At 37.7% G+C, this 21,511-nt stretch overlaps 1 protein-coding gene across 13 annotated transcripts in view; it reads right to left on the bottom strand.

Moving 5' to 3' along the window:
• Window positions 1–21,511, bottom strand: part of PTPRK (protein tyrosine phosphatase receptor type K) — a 380,751-nt gene that overhangs the window by 46,487 nt on the left and 312,753 nt on the right. For all 13 annotated transcript variants that reach the window (XM_036404523.1, XM_036404525.1, XM_054514201.1 and 10 more), the window contains exon 13: window positions 21,021–21,057. In XM_036404523.1, coding sequence (XP_036260416.1) covers window positions 21,021–21,057 — 37 coding nt within the window. The remainder of the gene's footprint in view (window positions 1–21,020; window positions 21,058–21,511) is intronic.

Below are 21,511 nucleotides of genomic sequence, written 5' to 3'. Positions count from 1 at the left end.
AAGAAGAAAATATGTTTTCTTTCACAAGAGTTATATTTTTCCATTTAGAGAAATTTTTCACAGCTTTTTCAGTTCTATACCTTAATGACATGGTGCAGTGTTTGTAGGAGTCCACTGGACTGGCTGGGAAGTGCACCTGCACCAGCAGTGCAACAGTCATGGCAGAGAACCTTTTCCCTTTTTTTCCCTTTTAAAACCTTCCCATCTGAAGAGTATCCACTCACAGAAAGTTACATGGGTCAAAACTCTTGAGGTTCTCTGGAATTTTTTAGCATTAATAGGTGTCTTAAGCAGCTGGATGGCTGGGAGCAAGAGGAAAGGCAAATATCCTCTTCCAAAGCAGCTGCACATCACAGCAGACTGCAAGTACTGTCTCAGCCATTACCCTAATTATGCAGTTGCTCCCAAATCTGCTTATCCAAATACATCTGAAAGGTCTTATGTCAGCACTTTAGGCTCAGCCACCTGATTTTGGACTGAAACATCCAAAGCTGTGGTGCTTATCCGTGCTAGTCTACCAGCTGTGATGTGAGGGCAGCAGCCTTTAGCTGGCTAAAAGCTTTGTCATCTTCTGCTACACCAACATTTCCAACCCAAATATGTTACCTAAGCCTTAAACCCTGTGTAAGTCAAGAGCCTCTCCATAGGCTTGTTTACCACATCTGACATCTAGAAATGCAGCCATAATGACTCTGCAGCAACATGCAGCTAATGCAATGACAACTGTATGAAAAACACATCAATAATCACAGCTCTGGCTTGACTGCCATTGATTATTGAGTTCAGATCAGGACTTGTAGCGATATTAAAAACATTTCATACTGTGTCATTGCCTCTGTGTCTATATATTCCTACATTATTAATATGTCAAAGAAACTTTCAAGCATGAAGAAGAGATAGCAGTCCTGCAGACTACAGGACAAAGCATGTCTGCAAGAAAAAAAGACTTAAAGTGTATTGCCACTTTCTGAATCTTTGAGTTTAATTTCTCACATTTTTCCTTTTAATACTGAAGTTTTGTTGCCTTCAAATCTTAAACTCCAATTAATCTGCCTCATCTGAAAAAAATAAAGGGATTTTTTATTATTTCCATTACTTGAGGTAATATTCACACAAGACTGTGATGGGGAATCAAGTGTAATAGAGAACTTCCATGACTAAAGATAGATGAACTTTGTATATCTGTTGTTATACTGGTTCATATAAAGTAAAAGAAAGCAATTTTTTAACTTCACAAAGCACAGACTATGTAAGAGTACAGTGAGGCTGTAGGAAAGGTAGTAATGGGCTGTGCAGTATGCAAAATTAAAAGGTATCAGTTTGAAAATGACTTTGATGCCCCCTCAGCTGCTAATATTCTACACAGGTATAAAGTGTTGAGTTGTTTTATCCAGAGGATGAAATTTTCTGCTCTGTATTGGATATGCCTTGGGCTGCTGCTTTCTCAGCTAGTTTCTACAGGAAAATACAATTGTATCAAAGGAGAAAAACCCAGCCATATATTTAACAAAAGCTTCAAATTCACATACAAGTCAAAATAAACAAAGCCAACTATAAAATGCAAATATTGTATTATGATTTATGTAATGGATTGTCAGCAAAGAAGATTACTGTTCTGGTATTTATGCTTTAAATCTGGTTTTAGGGTTTTCAGTCAGTTGTGATCTGATTAAAATGTGACTGATTTGGAGGAGAAAATCACCTTAAACTGATGGAGTGCCAAGAACTCTTGCAGATGAGGTGGCAGAAATATCTCTACTGAGGCCCTGAGCTATGTCTAATAATGACCAAAACCAAATTTGCATCTTAAAATGAGAACAAAGATTGTATTAAACAACTGATATTAAAACAATGTACTCTAGTGTTGAGCACACAAGCTAAGACACACCTGTATATACCTCATTTACATTGTTCCTTTGGCAAATGTGACTAGCATTTTGAACCACACAGACCACTCCATACTGTGAGTTCCCATTTATAACCAGGTATTCCTGGCCATTCAGGGCAAAAATGGCCTTTCTTCTTTTCAAGGAAAGGAAAAATGGCTTTATTCACTGACTAACTTGATATGACTCTAATGAATAGTTCCCTTCAGCTTCTTATTGCTTAAAACCCAAGCAATCTTATCTATCCAGCTTTCTTAGAGACAGATGGACAAAATTGTCAAACTTGGGTTGATGGATTCACCCTCATATATTCAGACAGCACCAACATAGGAGATGACTTTCAGATTGCTTGAACAGCTGTCATAAATCACATGAATTGTCATAATTTAACCAATATGTGAAAAGAAACGTACACCTGGGAAATATACTGGCCAATGAATGGAATGGCAATATCTGATAAGACCTTTTCTTGCCTGATTCCAGTGTAATGATAAGTCTAGTAAGTACTACATGAAAGCATAATGCAGTCTGATACGATCACACCTGTTATCTACCAAATACTCAAAAAGTAAAATTAAATACAAACCATTTGCATATTTCAAGCACTTAAGAAACAGAAAGTAGAGAACAATAATGTATTTCTGAAGCAAATATTAAACAACTTGGGACTACATTAAACTTCATAAGAAAACTATAAAAGCCTTTTTTATCACTACAACGCTTCAGCAGGACAAAATGCTGGAAAAGAAAAGTAAGAAATTTAAATTAAGTCAGTGATTTGTGATTGAAAAATGTTGGTTTAAATTGGACTGGAATTGTATCCCTAGCTACATGAATCTGAGAGATATATGCCAATGAAAAGTGAAGCGAATCCAAATGTGGATCTCTGTGAGTGAAGGAGGTGGCCTAATTCTTTCCTTCTTTCCAAAGGCACAATCCAGACCTGTTACAGATGTCACTTCACACACTCTAGAAAGTCCATCCCTTGTGCTGGTTAGCAATGGGAACTCCAGATGCAGCTACACATGCTGCCACCACAGAAAACTGCTCTTAATTCTGCATAAATTGTCTGCCTTTTTGTGAGATGGGTGGAACAGGAAAGCAAATAGTGCTAGCAATCATGACTGAAAGGCACTATCAAATCTGCTTGGAGTCATTTACAGATCAACCTTCTTGGGTCACTGCTATCAAGCCTTCACCTTCAGCTGGAGAAAGTACATCCCTTCCTCCTTCTTACTGTGCAGATAGAAACAACCAATCAACATCACTGAAATGAGGGAAGTGGTGTTACCTTCTGCTTAACAGAAAATATCCACAAAGGTCCTGTCATTTAAGCTTCCCTTACCTTTGCCCCTGCTTCACAATCAAGTAATTAATGTCTCAAAGTACTGCACTGCTTTTACTCTTGATGTTTATTTAAAGGTTTTTAAGCATGTGTACCTTTTCCTAAGCTTAAAGAAATTATCCATAAAAGTAACCTCTACTGACCAAATGAAAGAGTCCAAATCAGATTAAGCCTAAAGATATGCAAAGTAATAACTAAATTTCAGTGTCTGTTTACCTTTCAAAAAAATTTTACTACCATTGTGAACTAGTGTGAACAGGTTTTTAAACTAAAAAATGTTCCAGTTTACTTCAAATATTTAAAATATTCTTTACATTCCGTTACTCTCTTGAGACCTGGCCAATCACGCATCTCCATATGCATTTGAGAGCAGGACTTCTACAGAAATCAAGGGGGTTATGCCAGGATGACAAAAAAGGAGTGGTTTAGTCACTTTTAATGGAAACTACTAAAAGAAAAGCCTTATTTCAAGATTCTGTATTTGCTTCATGAATCATAGTGAACAAAGATGCCAATTTAAGGACTATCAGTTTACATAAAAGCTATACTTACTGAAACATTTTTATCAATTAGTTAAATGTATTTGCTCTAAGCTTCCAGCAGAATCATATGCAAAAAAGTCTTATTTTCAGACATTTACAGCAAAATGCATTTATGCCTGCTAACAGAATGCCTTATTAAACATTCATAGATATTGCAGGTATTTATTGAATCAGTTTTTTCACCAGAAGATAATTTTTTATATAATATCAATTTTCACTCTGTTTATTGAACACTTGCAAAGCCTCTTTTAAGAAACATGAAATATTTTACTGAGTAACAATACACTATATTTCATTCTCACTCAGCTCATTGACTTAACAACGTTCACTCAGTGAATGCGAATTCTAAAAAAGTTTCATTACATTGAACCATCTTACACTAATCTTGACTTTTGGCAAGGATAAAAAGCACCATTAATATTCAAGAACTTTTAATTACAAATGCTGATTGGAAACCCAGTGACAGCAGCAGCCAAATCAAACAATTTTTTTTGAAAAAGGCAAATAATTGTCATCCCATCAGTCAGAAGAAATAGCTCTCTATGCTGGCGCGTACTTCCTCCTTAGACCCAAATATCCTTCTCCCATAGCACTTCCACTACGCCTGTGCTGCTGCAGGTGGGTAACAACTCTAAGGAACTCCTGCTCAGAGTTTTGCAGAGACCTTTCTCACATGCTTGGCTCATCAAATACTCTAGTAACAGATTATGCCATCTTGGATTTCATTCCTGTCTTCAGCACTGGGAATCAGGGAAGATTACAGCTGAGATTAGGCTGAGTTAGGTTCAGAGCTGGGTAATCCCTCCCTCTTCAAACAGGGCTTCTTGTACTTCCAGATGCAATGAAATGAACGGAAATGGTTTGAGAATAATTTCTAAGGATAAAGAAGTCTTTTCACATTAGCTAATACATTAAAAATTTCAAGAGGGATGTAGGCAAAACAGTAAACAGAGACTTTTCAGGGAGACAGAACTCAAGGAATTTGGGGGAAATGCAAGTGTGGAGTAGCACACTCTGGGAATTACAATTTTTCTCCTTTTCCCACAAAGGCCCTGTTCTTAAATTCCAGTTAGATTCAGGTATCTGACAGGAAAAAATAAGCAGTTCATTCCCCTGTGCCCATTGGTATCTTTTTCCCAAATTTAAAGCTAATGAAGAATTTCATTAATATGATACCCCAGAACACCAAATTTGAATCATCACCGTAAACCTAGAAAAGGGAAGAAATTTTACAGAAAATTCCTCCATTCTCAGTGGAAATATAATATGCTGAAAAGCATGACCATAAAGTCTAAGCATTGTTAAGGAATCTGTCTGGCTGTGAATGGAGTAAGGATAAGTCTGACTGAGGTGGAGTAAACCTTCTTCACTCGAGTTAGGGTGCTTTCAATTTGTGACTAAAGCAGTGCTGATAACATTGTTTAAGCTATTGTTGAGCAGGGCTTGCACATCATCGAGGCTTCCTCATTTCTCACACTGCTCTAAAGGGTATCCCATGTCATGTGATGTCATGCTCAAATAAAAACTACAAATTCCATTTTTCCAAAGCTTGGAGATGGTCTGGGTAGGGGTCTGGGTGTGGGAGGTAGTGAGTGACTGCCTTTGTATTCTTTTTTAAATACAAAATTAATCCTTTCTTCACTTGCTAAACCATTCTTAGCTCACAGGTTTTCTTTCTTTTCCCTCTTCTGATTCTCTTTCCCATTCTGCTGGTGAGCAGAGAAGCTGAGTGGATGCTTAAATGCTGGTTGAGGTCAATTTTCTACCCTCCAAAAGGTACCCGAAAAGGAAAAAAAAAGCGACAATGAAAATTGTTCAAAATCTTAAAAAAAAAAAAAAAACCAACAAAAAAACCCACAGAAGAAACCCAAAAGCTACTTATACTATTGTCCATTTATATTCAGGTTGGTCGTCCAAAACTAAATAAGCCATTTCTTCTTATCTCAATTAACAAGACATATTTATAACACTCTACTCAGTTAGTAACTACACTGTAATTGGCATTGCATCTCTCCTTCTAGTTGAACCCTTAAAAGTCCTTTCAGGTATTAATTTGAGACAGAGCACTCCTATTTAACAGCTGAAAGAGTGGAAACAGAAAATAAACAAGCCTGGGGACAACAAGGATCTCACACTTGAGCTATAAGTGTTTTCAGATGAAGGTAATGTTTGGCATAACTCTTACTTTCCTCAGCGTCTCTTTTCCCCTTCCTCACTCTGCTGCTTTTCCAACAAGGTAAGATTAGGTCATACCACGTTTAGCAACCTTAATCAAAAAGCAGCCTATACTAACTGTCACTTTTTCACACTTTTTTTTTTTTTCGCTATACCTCTCTTCCCACCCCCTCATTTTTTTCACACAGTATTTAAGGCAGTTAAAGATTAAATTATTTGAATGTCAGACATGAAAGGTAAAATACTCCAGTTTGCTACAATTTTTTTTCTCTATAGCAAGTGAGGATGAATGAAAAGGGAATAAATGACACAGTAGTCCTTTCATACCCCCCTTCTTCTTTCAAGAGCATTCCTTTTTATTTCCCTCACTTTCAATTCAACCCATTCACAAAGGATTAGCATAACACATCTTTTTATGCTTGTAAGGGTTATAGCTGTAATCGCCTCACCTCATCCCTTTACTTAGAAATCCTGTCTCCAGAGGAGTAATTCGATTACTCACAACAATCCAACTTTTGCCTAACCAAATAGGAATTCATTATAATGCTGTGCTGCTTCATCAGTTTACTATGAGTGGATGGGGAAAAATATAGCAAAATGAATAGCTGGTGTGAAAGGAAGAAAGCAATTGTCGGCTAACAAAAGGCTACCAACAAAAGGCAGGATGACAAGCAGAAATTTTAAGTCCTATGGGCAGGGTAGCCTCCAAACTACTAATGACCTGTAGCTTTTAGAAGTCTTGGGTTTCAAATAGGTATGAAAACTTGGTAAATTGATGAGACCACCTGAGTGCTTCAATTTGACTAGTCTTTACCAGGTACTGGGCAAGTATGTGTAAAAACCTGAGGCAGAGCTTTTCCACCTGCTGAAGAATCACCATCATCCTCTGTTGGTGAAAAACATATTCATGCTAGTCCTTACAATGGCTTTTCTTGTCCTTTTCTTCTAAGATTCAAAAACGTACATGAAATAATCTTGGCTGCATACTGCTTCAAAGTAAAACTAGTACTATCCTTAGCAAGTGACAGTGGATAAAGATAAAAGAAAATATAGTAATGAGGACAACTGGCATCTCCAAATGACTTCCAGTTGTCCATATGCCCACAAGCACAAATCTAAGAAAAGCTCATGCTGATTGTGGCACAGAAGGACAGCACTTGGGGCAGAAGCACAGATGCCAGGATCATGCCTTCTATTTAGAAGTAGAACATTTTATTTTATTTTGTATTATTTCTGTAGAGTGATTTAAAATGCCCAGATATAATGAGGCAAGTTCTCAAGGGCAACATTTGTTTTGCCAAAGGTTTAGGAGCATTAGGATACAGCTGACAAATCTTTAGCTGTTAGACTGGCTTAGGTTGGTTTTCAGCTCTTGGAGCCCAAAACTATCTTGGCTTTTATTTTTACAGATTCCTAAGGATTTCAACACAACATATGGGCAGCATTAAGGGCATTAAGGATTTATAAATTCACATCATCATTATAAAAACATATGAAGTCCAAAATATACTTGGGGTTAAATGGAATACATGTATTACTCATGGTCAAATTAAATATTGATGTGTTCCCGTCTGCATTAAAAAGAACAAAACAAAACATTGTTTTTACAGTAGCCATATGAAGAAAACATTCCAGACACGAAGAAAGCATTTCACTGCATTTACTTGAGTCTGAGTTCTTTTTAAGCTGGAATTTCTTTTTACTTAAAGTTGCTGCTCTTTTACATTCTTCTAGGCAGTTAACCTTTATTGCAATGTGTGTGTACTTTACAGTGACTGGAAATCAATAATAATTCTGATACCAAGCCCTTTTTGTCTTGAAAAACTTAAAATATCCCTAAGACAGCATATTTCTTCAATACTACTCATGGGGATTTACTAATAATTACATTGTTAGATGTGAGTGGAGAAATTGAGTATGTGAAATAAAAGACAAACTTTAAAATTAAAAAAAAGTCTTTAGAGCACAGGAAAAACTGACAGTTGTTGTTATTGTGCAAATTTTTGTTCAACATATACACAACTGCAATAACCATGTTCACTTTACACAGGCAAAGTATCCGTATTCTTTCTCTTTATTCCATAGTTAAAAATCAGAGAAAAGCAATTCCCCAACAATGACCACTTGCTCTGATCCTAATGAGACTTCCAGTTCCAAGAGAGAAATCTACAACTGCTCAGAGAGATGGGGCAAGATCCACAATCCAGCCTTGAATCAATGACTCCTCAAAAAATACAGCAAATTGTTCAGGTACACGAACACACATTTTGTTTTGCCTCCTGACACTTTTTGATTCACCATGGTTTATTTGCTAAAACTGAATTTACAATACTAATATTTGAGTATGTCATTTAAGAAATTAATAACCCTATTTGCAGAAAAGCAGCTCTGATAAACTGTGCAGAGAGTTCAGGCATGGTTAGGCAATGCTGCATATCCCAATGGAAACTAGACCTTTCTCTTCAACAGAGAACTTCTGCAAGAAAAGTTGAAATACCTTACATTAAAGTGGCCAATAATAATAATAAAGTGGAAAGGCCTCAGAAGAAATATGAAACCATGCATTATTGCAAATGACCTACCCCAAACCAGAAAAACACCCTTCAAGTTGCTTAACCAAGACAAAAATATGTTGTGGGACCATAAACATCACAAGGCAGCCATCATGCTTACAGATAGACGACTGCATAGTGTTCATTAAGGTGATAATTTTTTTCTCTTTGTTGTAACACAGCTAGTTAGACACTTAATAAGGAGTCAAAAATTACAAGTTCGCAAAATGAATGTGACACAAACACCAGCAGAGTACAAAAATAATTGAGAATATCTGATCTCATAAAAAATGAATTTAAAGCACGATAGCCAGTTTCAAAGCTGACGAAAGAAATTTATATTATGTCTGTACTTAGCCTCCAGTTTAGGGATGTTTTATTTATGCTTCTGTCTCAAACACTTATACCACAGTATAAATTGGTTCTAACTAACTTAGGTAGCTACATCTTGAGAAGGAAGAGAAAAAGATGAAAGACTTACAGTCAGCTTATTCTTCACTATTGTATTTCCCCTTTAGCCTAACAAATGTTAAGACAATTTGTTGATAATTCTACATTTCTCCTTATCTCCAGCTATGGCAATGACAAAATTTGGCTTGATTAAATACTTCAGCATTGGGTAGGACTCAAGAAGCTTCCATACATGGCTGAATGGAGTATGCAGTACACCTGATATGTTTTGCTTTAACAGGAAGTTCAAGCAAGCAAGTCAAATGTGGAAGGAGTTGCATTTGAAGAAATTTTGCCATTAGATAAAAAGCAGCTGTCACTCGATCTTAGAGTTTTGTGAAACTAGTCAAGTGTCTTGTTCATCATAAGATGTTCGACATGTCCTCAGTATTAACAAATTTTGTAGCAATCAGGGCTCTCGTTCTGGCAGTATGACCCCCCCCCTCAGCAGTGACATGAGCTACATCCTGCAGTCAGGTCCCTGACAGGTTCATTGTGTGGGCCCAGCTATGCACAACATGCTACTCAAGCTCACCAGCTCTATGGGCTGGCTGGTGGCAGGCAAGGCACTACACTCTCACTGTAAGCTCAGGCAGCAGCTGCACCTGCCCAGCTGTTCCTCTTCTCCAAGCTACAAGCATTAGTTCATGTAAAAGCCTGAAAACTTGGTTCAGGTCCAATGCAGCAGCACTATGTGCCTACCATTGATCACATTATGTTTTGACTTATTCAAGCATCACACACTCCTCTGCCAGCAAAGAAAATTTTTCTACCTAAGTATGTGTTTGCATTCATCTAAACAGTTCAAAGGACCATTCAAGGGAATGGGTTACTAAAAATAAAAAAAGTGTAAAAGATTTGTACTTCCCGAAACAATTTGGAAAAATACTTCCTGATGGTTCTGTTTTGTGGGTAGAATTTCACCTTCTAAATTTCACCACTACTAAAGGGACATCCAGGAAGTTGTAATTTCTGTCGCTCAATACTCTACATGCATTAACTGAAAAACTCACTTTCTGAGTCTGAGAAAACTCTACAGTTCTGTTTGAATTAAATCTGTATTAGCAAAGCTATTTGATTTGGCTCAGTAAGATGATGTCTCATAACTTGTGCTGACTAAGCAATATGCTTTTAATACAAAGACAACCAATTTATCAGATTTCAAATTTAGACAAGCATATAATGAAATTCATTTTTCCATGAGCAGCAGCTGAGTGAGCTGTGGTTCTTTAGGTTGCAGAAAAGAAGGCTCAGGGGGACTCCATCACTCTCTACAACTACCTAAAAAGAGGTTGCAATGAGGTGGGGGTTGTCTCTTCTCCCAGGTAACAAGTGGCAAAATGACAGAAAATGGCCTCAATTTGTGCCAGGGGAGGTTTAGATTGGGCATTGGGAAAAATTTATTCATTGAAAAGGTGGTCAAGCATTGGGACAGGATGCTCAGGGAGAAACGGTGGAATCACCATCCCTGAAAGCATTCAAAAAATCTGCAGATATGGCACCTGGGACACAGTTCAGTGGGTTGAAATCTTAGATATTTTTGCCAACCTTAATATGACTGGTCTCTCAGTTACTAAACTGCCAATGACCTATCATAGAAGGAGGTTTTCTAAATTATGTTCAAAAGCAAAATAAGAACTTGGTAGATTTACAAATATGCAGTGGCTGCTGCAAATAGTCAGTAGCCTTTCCCATCTTAGTGTACAGCATGATCTAGGCTGACACACATAAGCAGCTGGTAGCAGCCAGGGCACACTCCACAGTCCAGGTTACTGATTAAAAATCCTATCTAACCACAATGGTTAATGTCTGACTGCTTTCATGGAGACTTTAGACATATATTCCTCAAAAGAAAGAGTAACCTGAAAAATCAACCTTCTTATCTGATATGTATAGCAGAATTTTCTGTATATGAGTGAGTAGGACAGGAAATACATATAGTAATTTTCATCTTTGATCCCATTTGAGATATAGAGGCAGAGATTCCTTGTAGATGTGTCACTGAGCAGATGAAGCACCCAGTACCCAGGTTTCACAGTGCAGTACATTAAAAGCCTTTAAACCAGGACAAAGAACGATAACCCTTTTTATCACAGCTGTACAAAAGGAAGTGCTATGAAAGATGAACACATGGATGTAAAACCTTGTATAAATATTATGGTTCAATGATTTCAAGAAGAATGGGAACTAACTTACAAAATTTCAAAATTTTGGAATACTATCAGGTAACAGGCCCTTCAGGATTAAAACTTTATGAACTACCAGAAATGAGAAACACTTACAAACTGTGAAAAAATCTGTTTACATTTGCAGAAAATAATTACAGTATGTTGAATTACCAGTCCTTATAAAATTTGTTACAAAATTCTAGGGGATACAGCACCATAATTTCAAAAAAGAAAAGGCAGACTCAATTCAGCAAACTCTGTGAAATAAGAAACAGATCAAAGGTTATTTTGTGATTTGCTTGGTTTTCTATTGTAATGGGTTAATGAAACAAATTCACACTATCTGGATGGTGTTAATGTACGTAAAAATTAAGATTTGCATTTAAAAAATGCCTGTACTTGTGCAAATCAATGCCTTCCATAAGCTGAGGCAATTTGAATGCCAATTATAATAATTGTAGAATCCTATCCTTCTCTCTCTGATATAGAAAAAGGATCATGTGTTGTTAAAAGCATGGATATAGCAGTAAAATCTCTTTCAACAGCTCTGGCCAATAGTCAGCAATTTGACTTTTCTGTCATTACCTAATGATCCCAAGAATAACACGTACAACCAGGATACACACCTTTATATCAGAAGAGTATCGGTTGGAAGGGACGCTGTCATCTAAAGCTATCTGAGCCCACTGTAGAACCTTGGGAGTTTCCAACCAGACACTGCTACATTCATTACAACCCTCTGGAATCTGCCATTCAGACAGTTCTTAATCCACATCACTGTCCACTCAGCCAGTCCACACTTGCTGAGTTTGCCAATGAGTATATTGTGAGACAGTGTGGAGGTAGGTAACATCTGCTGCTCTCCCCTTAACCATCAAGGTAGTTGCTTCATTGTAGAAGGTTGGTCAAGCACGATTTACCTTTGGTGAATCCATGTTTACTACTCCTGATCATTCATCTTCTTGTCATTCATGTGGAGAGAGGTGGCCTCCAGAATGAGATGTTCCATCACCTTTCCAGGGATTGAGGTGAAGCTGACTAGACAGTACTTCCCTGGGTCCTCCTCCTTGCCCTTTTTGAAGACTGGGATGACATTTGCTTTCTTCCAGTCCTCGGGTACCTCTCCTGATCTTCATGACCATTCAAAGATGATCATGAGTGGCCTAGCCCTACTTACTGTCTTTTAACACCCTTGAACCAGATTTAATTCCTTGACCTTCCTTGTTTCATTTCAACTTACTCAGACAGGCTCTCTATATTCATTCCAATTTGCCTGACCATTTTTCCATCTCCTGTGTATATCCTGCTTATGTTTGAGTAATGATAGGAGTTCTTTATTCACCCATGCAGGTCTCTTGCTCCCTTTGGCAGATTTCTTATTCATTAGGATGCATCATTCTTGAGCCTGGAGAAATGGCAAATTCAGGAACACAGTAGCACGAGGGATGGAGAGAGTGATTGTGACTCTTGTTTTCCATCAGTACATGAGGACCTGGTCTCATTGTCCCAGGAAGACATTGATGACAAAGATACATTTTCATGATTCTGTGAAGTGTGCAGATGTAACCTTTTTGCTACCATATTCACCTTTACCATACACTGCCATTCTAATTTTGTTTGAATGTTATGATGGCATAAATATCCATTCTTCACCAGAGCAGGAAGTCTTCAGATTTAATTTCCCACACTGTGAAAATGATGACACATAAGTGAGAATTTGCCTTAAACTTACCCATTAGCCACCTCATTATGCTGCCTCTGAGCTTCACTCTGCATTTCAACTGCCCATATAAATAAGTTTTGGGCAATCTGTTTTCCAGCATAAGAAGCAGGTCTGGCATAACTGGATGTCCTATAATCTTGCTTCAGTGCTGACAATGTGACAGCAATTTAGGAATGCATTATTCAGGGCAGTATCCTGCAGTTTTATGGCAGGAAGGGCATGAGAGCAGTGCATCAGAAATGGTTTGGATACTAGATGTGGAGATGACAAAATGTCCAAGTTTTGTAGCTATACACAGACTGACAGCAACTAATGTACAATAGATATTTACTTTATTTGAACCCCAGATGCCTCTTTATTTCAGACATGCTGCTTTAGCATCCTAAATACTTTATTGGCTTCTGCTCTTCCCTGCATGCTTTGCTATTAACTCTGGTGTTTTGAAAAAAGTATGCTGGTGAAGTAGCATTGCTGTTCTCAAAAATTTCAGTAGTGTAGCATCAGCACAGACTATTGCCTCAGGATATTTTCCACCACAACAAGGTTAGAGCAGGACCTCTTTTTACCCTGTACTAATGGCCTGGCCAACTTCTTGGCAGAGGGGCTGAAACAGTCAATAATATGTAGTCTGCTTACATATGTTTGAGTAACAAATACTCAGTCATCAGCAAGGAGCAAGTAACACAAGTTAGGAGATATAGGATCTCTGATTTAATGCTCAGGTTAAATATTCTGGCATCTATATGGTACTGAATAGGGCTATCTTTCCTGTTAACTCAACAAAGCAGATGTTAAACAGAAGTGTCAAAGAGTGCAATGTATTTTGTGACCTCTTTGACAGTAAAGGGTTCTGGAAGTACATCCTGATCAAGAACATTCATCACTGTGCAGCATGGAATATATTTCCAGTCCTTTCCAAACTGCTGAATTTGCACAAAAGCCTTCAGATGCTTCCTAAGTTGACAGCATTGAAAACCACACACAGGACTGTAATTCTGTACCTATGCTTTGAATTCACCTGGCCACAAAAATTGTTTTAACACTGCCTGTAACTACCTCCTGCTGTGACAGACAGATGTGTGATAACCACATTATTTCTAGAAAGATCATCCTGCCTACAAGGTCCATCTGCAAGCCCTTCCAACTGGCATCTTTCCAAAAATAGCCTGGTTAGTACACAACTTCCCACTAGAGCAGAAAGCAGTGTGAGCTCCTGAACTTCAGAGCCATCATCTCCTTATGCAGCTGACAAAGCATCAGTCTCTGTATTTGAATAATTTGGCAGCAGCGCCAATCAACCATACTGACGTGCTCTGCAACACATTGGAATGTTTAGGAAGCGCTACTACACTTGGCAATGCTGCTTCTTGTTTCTAGGTGACTTTCTGTAGAACTTTACATAGAGTTCTGTCAGAGATGACATGCACATAGTTTAATAAACCTTTGTAAAGTTCATGACAACAAAAGGTGGGACTTCTTTCCATTTAGTTAAAAGTGTTGCATTAGATACAGAGAAACATGGTGACACTGATTTCAGGGTCTTAAACTGTATTCATGAAAGTAAATAAGCACATTTCTGATTTAGATGTTGCTGAATTTCTTCTGCATTCTTTGTGCACCGTTCTTTTCTGATGTAAAGCTCTTGTGTCCTTCCTATCCAGGTGCACAGTGAGCAGCTTACTGCTCAAATATATTTTGTCTTCTATTCAGAATATCTCAGTGTTAGGCAGCTGTTAATGCAAGAATGAATAATTGCAAAGATTACTTCCTCTGTGGTAAGATGTTGCATACTGTCTGTGCTGACATGCTTGCCAATGAAATGAAAGTGTCATTCTGGCTGAAGAGTACTGTGTACATATAAACACAATTCACAGTTCCTGGAGACCACTTTCTCCTTCTTTCTTGAAAAGAGTGCTGTCCCTTCAAAGGGCTGCTCTTCATTACAGCACACATGAGCCAAATTCTTGTCGCTCCAAGGCTGAACATGCACATGAGATGCCTGTGACAGGCTGATAGAGGCAGCAATCCCTGTCTGATCTCACACACTCTTCAACTTGAGGCATTGCAAAAGGCCATTTCAGCCAATGGTAGAAATGGCTGAAATGGTAGAGTTAATCACAATAGAAAATGAAAGTCTACACAGGCTGCCTGTGTGAAAAGGGGTTAATGTGACCAGTCCTATCAGGGGATGATAGAGTTTTCCTTCTCTAAACGCTTGTAATTTTACAATGACCCAAAGAAGGTAAACACATTAGAAAAGACAAATGAGAGATGGTGAAAGAACAGTAAGAAAAGAGGAGCTGAAATATACCCTTGCACCCAGCAGTATTAGCAAAAGGTACTTTTAAATGTGCGTCTATTAGATACAGAATGAAACATTTTCAATTGCAGTTAAAAATCTAATGAGCTTTGCAAAAACTCTCAATTTCTAGCTTTATGTCTCCATATTCTCTGCAACGGATGCAAAACACTCAATGCCCTCATTCTGATCCATGAAATAATATTCATAACAGGTGAAGAGACCTAATAAACCAGGCATAAAAAAAATAAAAGAGCATATATGCTAAGATGCTGATCCTTGTATCAACATTCTCCCTCTAATATTTAAATATAAACTAGAATACTCTACCTGAATTCTTACTTCTAAAATTCTCATTCCTTAGGAAATCTTAAAGTTCACTAAGATTTTTATCTTTGTGCATACATGAAAATACTCACTTAATAGGTTTTGTATCTGGAGGTGTCCGTCACTTAACTGTTTGTTTTAATAACTATCACCAAATATTCCATCAAGGGATCACACCATTTTTTATTTACAACCAAAGGTATTACTTATCAGAACTAGCAGATGTGGTTGCTTGGTGAGCTACTGCAATTTCATATACAAAAGAAAAAAATATGCCACTGTAATGTTCTGTTTCCACCTTTGGAAAGCTCAGCAAGTCAACTAAATTCTCTTCTTCGAGTGCTAAAAGACATTATGCAAAAGACCATTGAAGTTTAAACATATTAAATGCTTTTCCTATGCATGAGTGAAAAAAAATGATGCAACTTATGAAACACCTGCATTCTTTATATTATATTGCTACTTGGGTCTCCAGTTCCTATTGGGATGGTACAGCTCAAAGTCATTGTAGCAGCATTGATCCAAACATAAAAACAACAGTGAGAGAAAATTCCTTTCAGATACATTTAGCATCTGACATATTCCCTTCATTTGTGCATTAATTGGTAACAGACATTTTTGAGCATCCTGCAACAGGAGGTGATTTAACTTTCACAAATTTCCCTAAGAGCAGAAACATCATCAGGAGCAATTTCAAGGAAATAATTATGGTCTAGACAGATTTATGACTTCTAAAGACCTAATCCAAAGCACATTAATGTCAGTGGAAGGACTCCCATTGACATCAAAGGCCTTTGGATCAATCCCCAACTGCTGTGGGAATGAATTCAGAGCAGTAATGATGGTGGACTAAATGCACACTTGGAGTTGAAATGTTACCACCCAGACCTCTTTCTTCCTCAAATCAGATTAAAAAGTCATTTTCTGCTATTTCACAATTACTTCCAGATGTGCATCATCTCAAATGGCATTTTCATCCATCTGTATGAACCAAACATGCATAGAGATAGAGAGGTTCTCTACTGTCTGAACTAATAACACAAATGAAAACCATGAGGGAAAATAATGTTGGAATTGATGAAGTTCTCGTTTTAAATGCGGACTGAGAAACACTGGACTTCATTTATTCCCTCTAACTACTTTGTGATAGAGCTGCCAGGTCCACCACTTCTTTATTTACTGCCACAGTAAATTTCTTCTAATTAAATTTTCAATATTTTTCTCTAGCCCACTAAGCAAAACAAAAGAATACACATGAATCAGTGATAGCCTCAAACTTGGCAGCCTGAAAACTGTCAAAAATGTCAGCTTCATATACTTCTGCTTTATAACAGCTCTGCTGTCCCTTCTGTCATCTTAAATGTATATTTACATGCTAAATAATTTGAAGCATCACTCTTCTCTGACCACGTTGGTCCAGTTTCGCTCCCTTAGCAGTTGGTAACATTTTAGACTGTAAAATGAAATGCTGATGTTGTGTGTGAGTGGAAACCCATTCAAAGTTTCATACAGTCAAACTCAGCTCCGGGATATGACAGATCAGTCACCAACATCACCTATTACTCTGAAGTGCACACACCTGCTATTTACTTCAGTTTATCAATACTTTGGTTAGGCAGGTTTGGTTATCATGTATTCATTCTCATATGTGCATGCTATGAACTACTCAATGGTCTCAAGTTTTGCCAGGAGATCTAAATTAGACATTAGGAAAAATTTCTTCATGGAAAGAGTTGTAAAGCATTAGAACAGGCTGCCCAGAGAAGTGGTAGAGTCACCACCCCTGGAAGCATTCAAAAAACATGTGGGTATGGCACCTGTGGATGTGGTTTGGTGGTGAACATGGTGGATAAGTTGATGGTTGGACTTGGTGATCTTAGGGGTCTTTTCCAACCTTAACAGTTCTATGATTCCATAGTTGAAATCTGCCTTACTAAGACAGTATTAGGAGGTTCAAGACTTTCTTTAGGAAATTATATATAACAGATTTTTTTTATCCAATTACACATATTTCCTAACTCCATCTTTCCATTCCTATTGAATATCTGACCGGTTATCTCAGCCTCTGCACTCTTCTCTGCTCTTCAGAAAACAAGATTTTTTGTTTATCCTTCTTCATTTACTATGTGTGGGAAACCAGATTATTAGTGACTGGGTAATCCTACTATCTAGATTCAAGAATTAACAAGGTATTGAACAATTCAATGTTATTAGGGAAAAAAAATACACTGGTCGTTGGTTACTGAGAGTTTCTGGATGAGAAGGGGATTCAGCTTAACAGAGGAAGGCAGTGTAGGTTAACAGTGTCCAAGGAATCAAAATTGTTCATAGTTAATATATTTTCTGGGCTATACCTCTAACTGGAAATGGTGCTTTAGATATGTTGTACTTACCACCTGTGGTACAAGGAGTTATTTTTAACATTGTTTCAACTTGCTTTCCTCAAGAATCAAAGCTTATGCAAACAGACTGTGTACATGTCTGTAACATTTCATATTCCCTCATCACATCTAATAACTTGGCCTGGCCAATTCGTTCCACTGTGAAGAAGGGCAAAAGTTACTCATTAAGCTCCCACAAGTGCCATGGAAGTAGGTGCCTAGAAAAAGGGGCAATGCTACTGTTAGTCTAATTAAGGACCATCAAAGAATCACTGGCCTGCATCCTTCAGCTGCAAGTACACAGGAACTGCTCAGGAAGCTACTTTTTAAATAGGTGCTGCTCCAGTATTTTCTACCATGAAAAATTAACTCAGTGTATTTCAGTACACCAGACACTAGTATGTCTCTCTGTTTACTCAAAAGCATTTTTTCAAGGCACACCAAGAAGGAGCAGCAACATTCTTTAGTCATGATTTGGCACCATCTTTCAGATGATCTGACACTTCCATGCATGTGTTATCAGAAGCATATGATAGCACTGCACCTGGAATATACAGACCAAAAAAGTACAAGTGCTTCAATTTAAATTTGTTGGCTTCCGTTAGTTTAACACCAATAAACAAAGTAGTCCATCAATTCCCAAAGGTAGAAGGCAACCTTGGAAATCATAGGAGTTAAACCCATAATGCATTAAAATACATGGAAAGCATGTTGCTAGGGAATTGTCCCCCTCCCCCCAAAAAAATTCGTTAGGGATGAATTTCTCCAGCACATTGCTGTCATATTTTTTCCATCTTTACGTCTTATTGGTGTGAATATTCACAGTAGGTAAACCAGATCCTTGAACAAGATAGAAATAAGAAAGTAACTTTGCTGGTAATACTGAACTTCACTACCAAGGAGATTTTGTCTTAATGTGCACCTTTTCTGTTGTTCCTCCCTACCCCCTTCCAGCACAGCTTTAAAAAATTTTTAATGTCTTTTCAACACGTTCAAGGCAAAATTCCATTTGGCCACCTGTAGGCTGCTTCAAGTCACAAGACATGACACAGCACTACACACTACTACAAACTATGTATAATGGAATACATAGTTTAGACAACTTCCCAGATTTTAAACAGGTAGGTTTGCTTTACTGGAGTGCATTAGGTAAGGTGAGACAGTCCCTTTTTCCTATGAAAATATCACAAATATAACCAGACATTTCCTACACCAATAATTCAATGTGATCTTACACACTACAGAAAACCAAACAAACAAATCAACAAACAAATCAGGGTAACCAGATGAGCATACACATACACCAGTATATTAAGTATACTTTTCTTCAAATATAACATATCATAGTATTATTATTATGATGATGATGAAAACATGGGAAAAAAATCAGTATGAACTGTGAAAAAATACTTTAGAATACCAGCATAACTCATTTGAGAAATTTGAATGTACATAATGTGTACACAATGTACACAATATGACTCTGAAATGATGATTCCTTATTAAATGTATTCCTCCAGAGGAAGAGAAAGCATTTGTTCCTAGTGTTGCCTCCCGCTGCAATTCACAGCCAGCAATTAAAATAAGTCAGAGAAAACACTTTGGTTTTTAGGTCCATTTTCAAGGAATTTAGCACTGATATATCAGGCAACTCAGTTACTTCAGGGAAACCTGTCTTCAGTCAGAGTGTCAAGGGCAATATATAAGGCACAACGGTAACAAACCTCAAACTTATTTTGCCTTTCTTTCAGACTACAGCCATCAGGGGGAATGTGACTGTTGCAGCAGAGGAAGGTGTATAAGCAACCACCAAGGGGTCTCTTGCTACCATGAACATTGCTTTGAGATTGGGGGAATGTGCGTGGTTAAGCAAAAAATAATTTCCTCATATGACAGGTGAATTCCCCTCCTGTTTTATTGTTACTATCCAGAAAATTTATGATGAGAGAGACCATTGTTTTCCCCTTCCACTGTCCTGCAATAGTTTGAATTATTTCTGAGCCTTTCAAACTCTCCCTAGACCCAATACTAGCAATACATGCTTGTGGTACATAAATATTTTTTAATGCAAATATATTTTAATTCAAACATTTAATATTGCCAGGTAAACATAAGAAACATAATGCTGATATACTTTTTACAGAAGACTTAGCTCATGGTTTTAATTTCCTGTTCATATTAGCATACCTCACTTGATGAAAATGCTAACACATATTAAGAAGTACATTTTTTTTCTGGTTTCTCAAGAAAACATTTGATTGCTACCATCTCATTAGAGACACCACCTTTTCATTTGAACAAGATTTAAATTGAGGGAAGTTATTGAAAAAATGGGGCTGATGTGCCTCTGCAGTATTTTAATACCTGATTCCTCCTAGCTAAAGTTCTTTTTATGCTGAATATCAATATGCAATTAGAAAGAGACAACATAAGTGCTGGGCCTCTGCAGAAGACTCTTTGGGCATTTGCAAGCTCCTTGCTTGTTTAGCTGCCAGAATCTATCAAGCAACTGGCATAATCAAGCCACCAAAACGAGTATCTATAAATACAGCCAAAGCAAGAGATAACAATAAACAAAACAACTAAGTCCTCATTCGAAGATGAAACAACATTTTTGAGTGAGCAGTATGTGATTAACCTGCTGTATATGGGGTCAACATGATTTATTCTCACAGCTATGCAGTCAGCCTTAGTCCTGGAACTCACTTGCTGTCAGAGAGGAGCTTTTCTCAAATCAACCCTCCCCTACGTCTCGCTAACACTTGGAGCTCTTACTTAGGAAAATTAACTGTCATGTCCTTCATTTAAATTATTTCCACCCCTGCTTGAAAATAATTGTTAGTCTAACAGACAGTTTACCCATGTGCACTTTCTTCTCTCCTGTCCATCTATCTGCTGCCTGCAATGCTTCAGCACTCTAAAAGCAGATCTTGAAAGCCACAGACAGAAAGGAGGAATAAAGAAGTGTCCTTATTTTGTCAAAATTCTGTGTATTGCTAGAACAGTACTCTCTTGGCTCAATACCAAAGAATAAAAAGCAGCAGACCATTACATTTTAACACAATCGAGTGGTTCAAAATAGAGGGATAGTACTGGCTTCCCTTTGAACCTTTAACAGCAGCACCACAATTCATTTAAAAAGCTACTTTGTGTGTGGGGATGAACCTCTTACCTTTTGTAGCTATTCGAACACACTGAGTTTTGGTTTCCTGTTAAGGAAAGAAAAGTAAAGAAAACAGTCAGATCAAGGGCTTTTTCTAGCCCTCCCCACTCCATACATTCATCTTAGATCTACTGATCAGCTGGTACAACGCAATGAATTGGCTCAGGGCTCTGGGCTTAGCAGGGGTGGAGGCTGGGGAATTTTGTCTTGATTGGAATGTATTGTCCAGGATGATAATGGGGAGAGAAGGTGTGGGACAGCCCAAATATAGCAAAATTTCAGGTTATTCAAATCAAATGGAAATCATACCATAAGAATACAAAGAGAGGATGCAGCAGGAGGAAAAGGGAGGAGTGGCGCTCCTATTTATGTCACAGCACAAAAATCCTGAGCTTGTGTTGACCTGAAACAGCACTGTGCAGCAAAGATACACTTGCTCAGCACTGTCTCCAAAATTATGTCTTGCTACATCCTGGCACTCTTAAAGAGTGACCTGAAGC

Source organism: Molothrus ater, chromosome 3 (genome assembly GCF_012460135.2).
Source record: "Molothrus ater isolate BHLD 08-10-18 breed brown headed cowbird chromosome 3, BPBGC_Mater_1.1, whole genome shotgun sequence".
Lineage (NCBI taxonomy): Eukaryota > Metazoa > Chordata > Aves > Passeriformes > Icteridae > Molothrus > Molothrus ater.
This window is presented reverse-complemented; position numbering and strand designations above follow the sequence as displayed.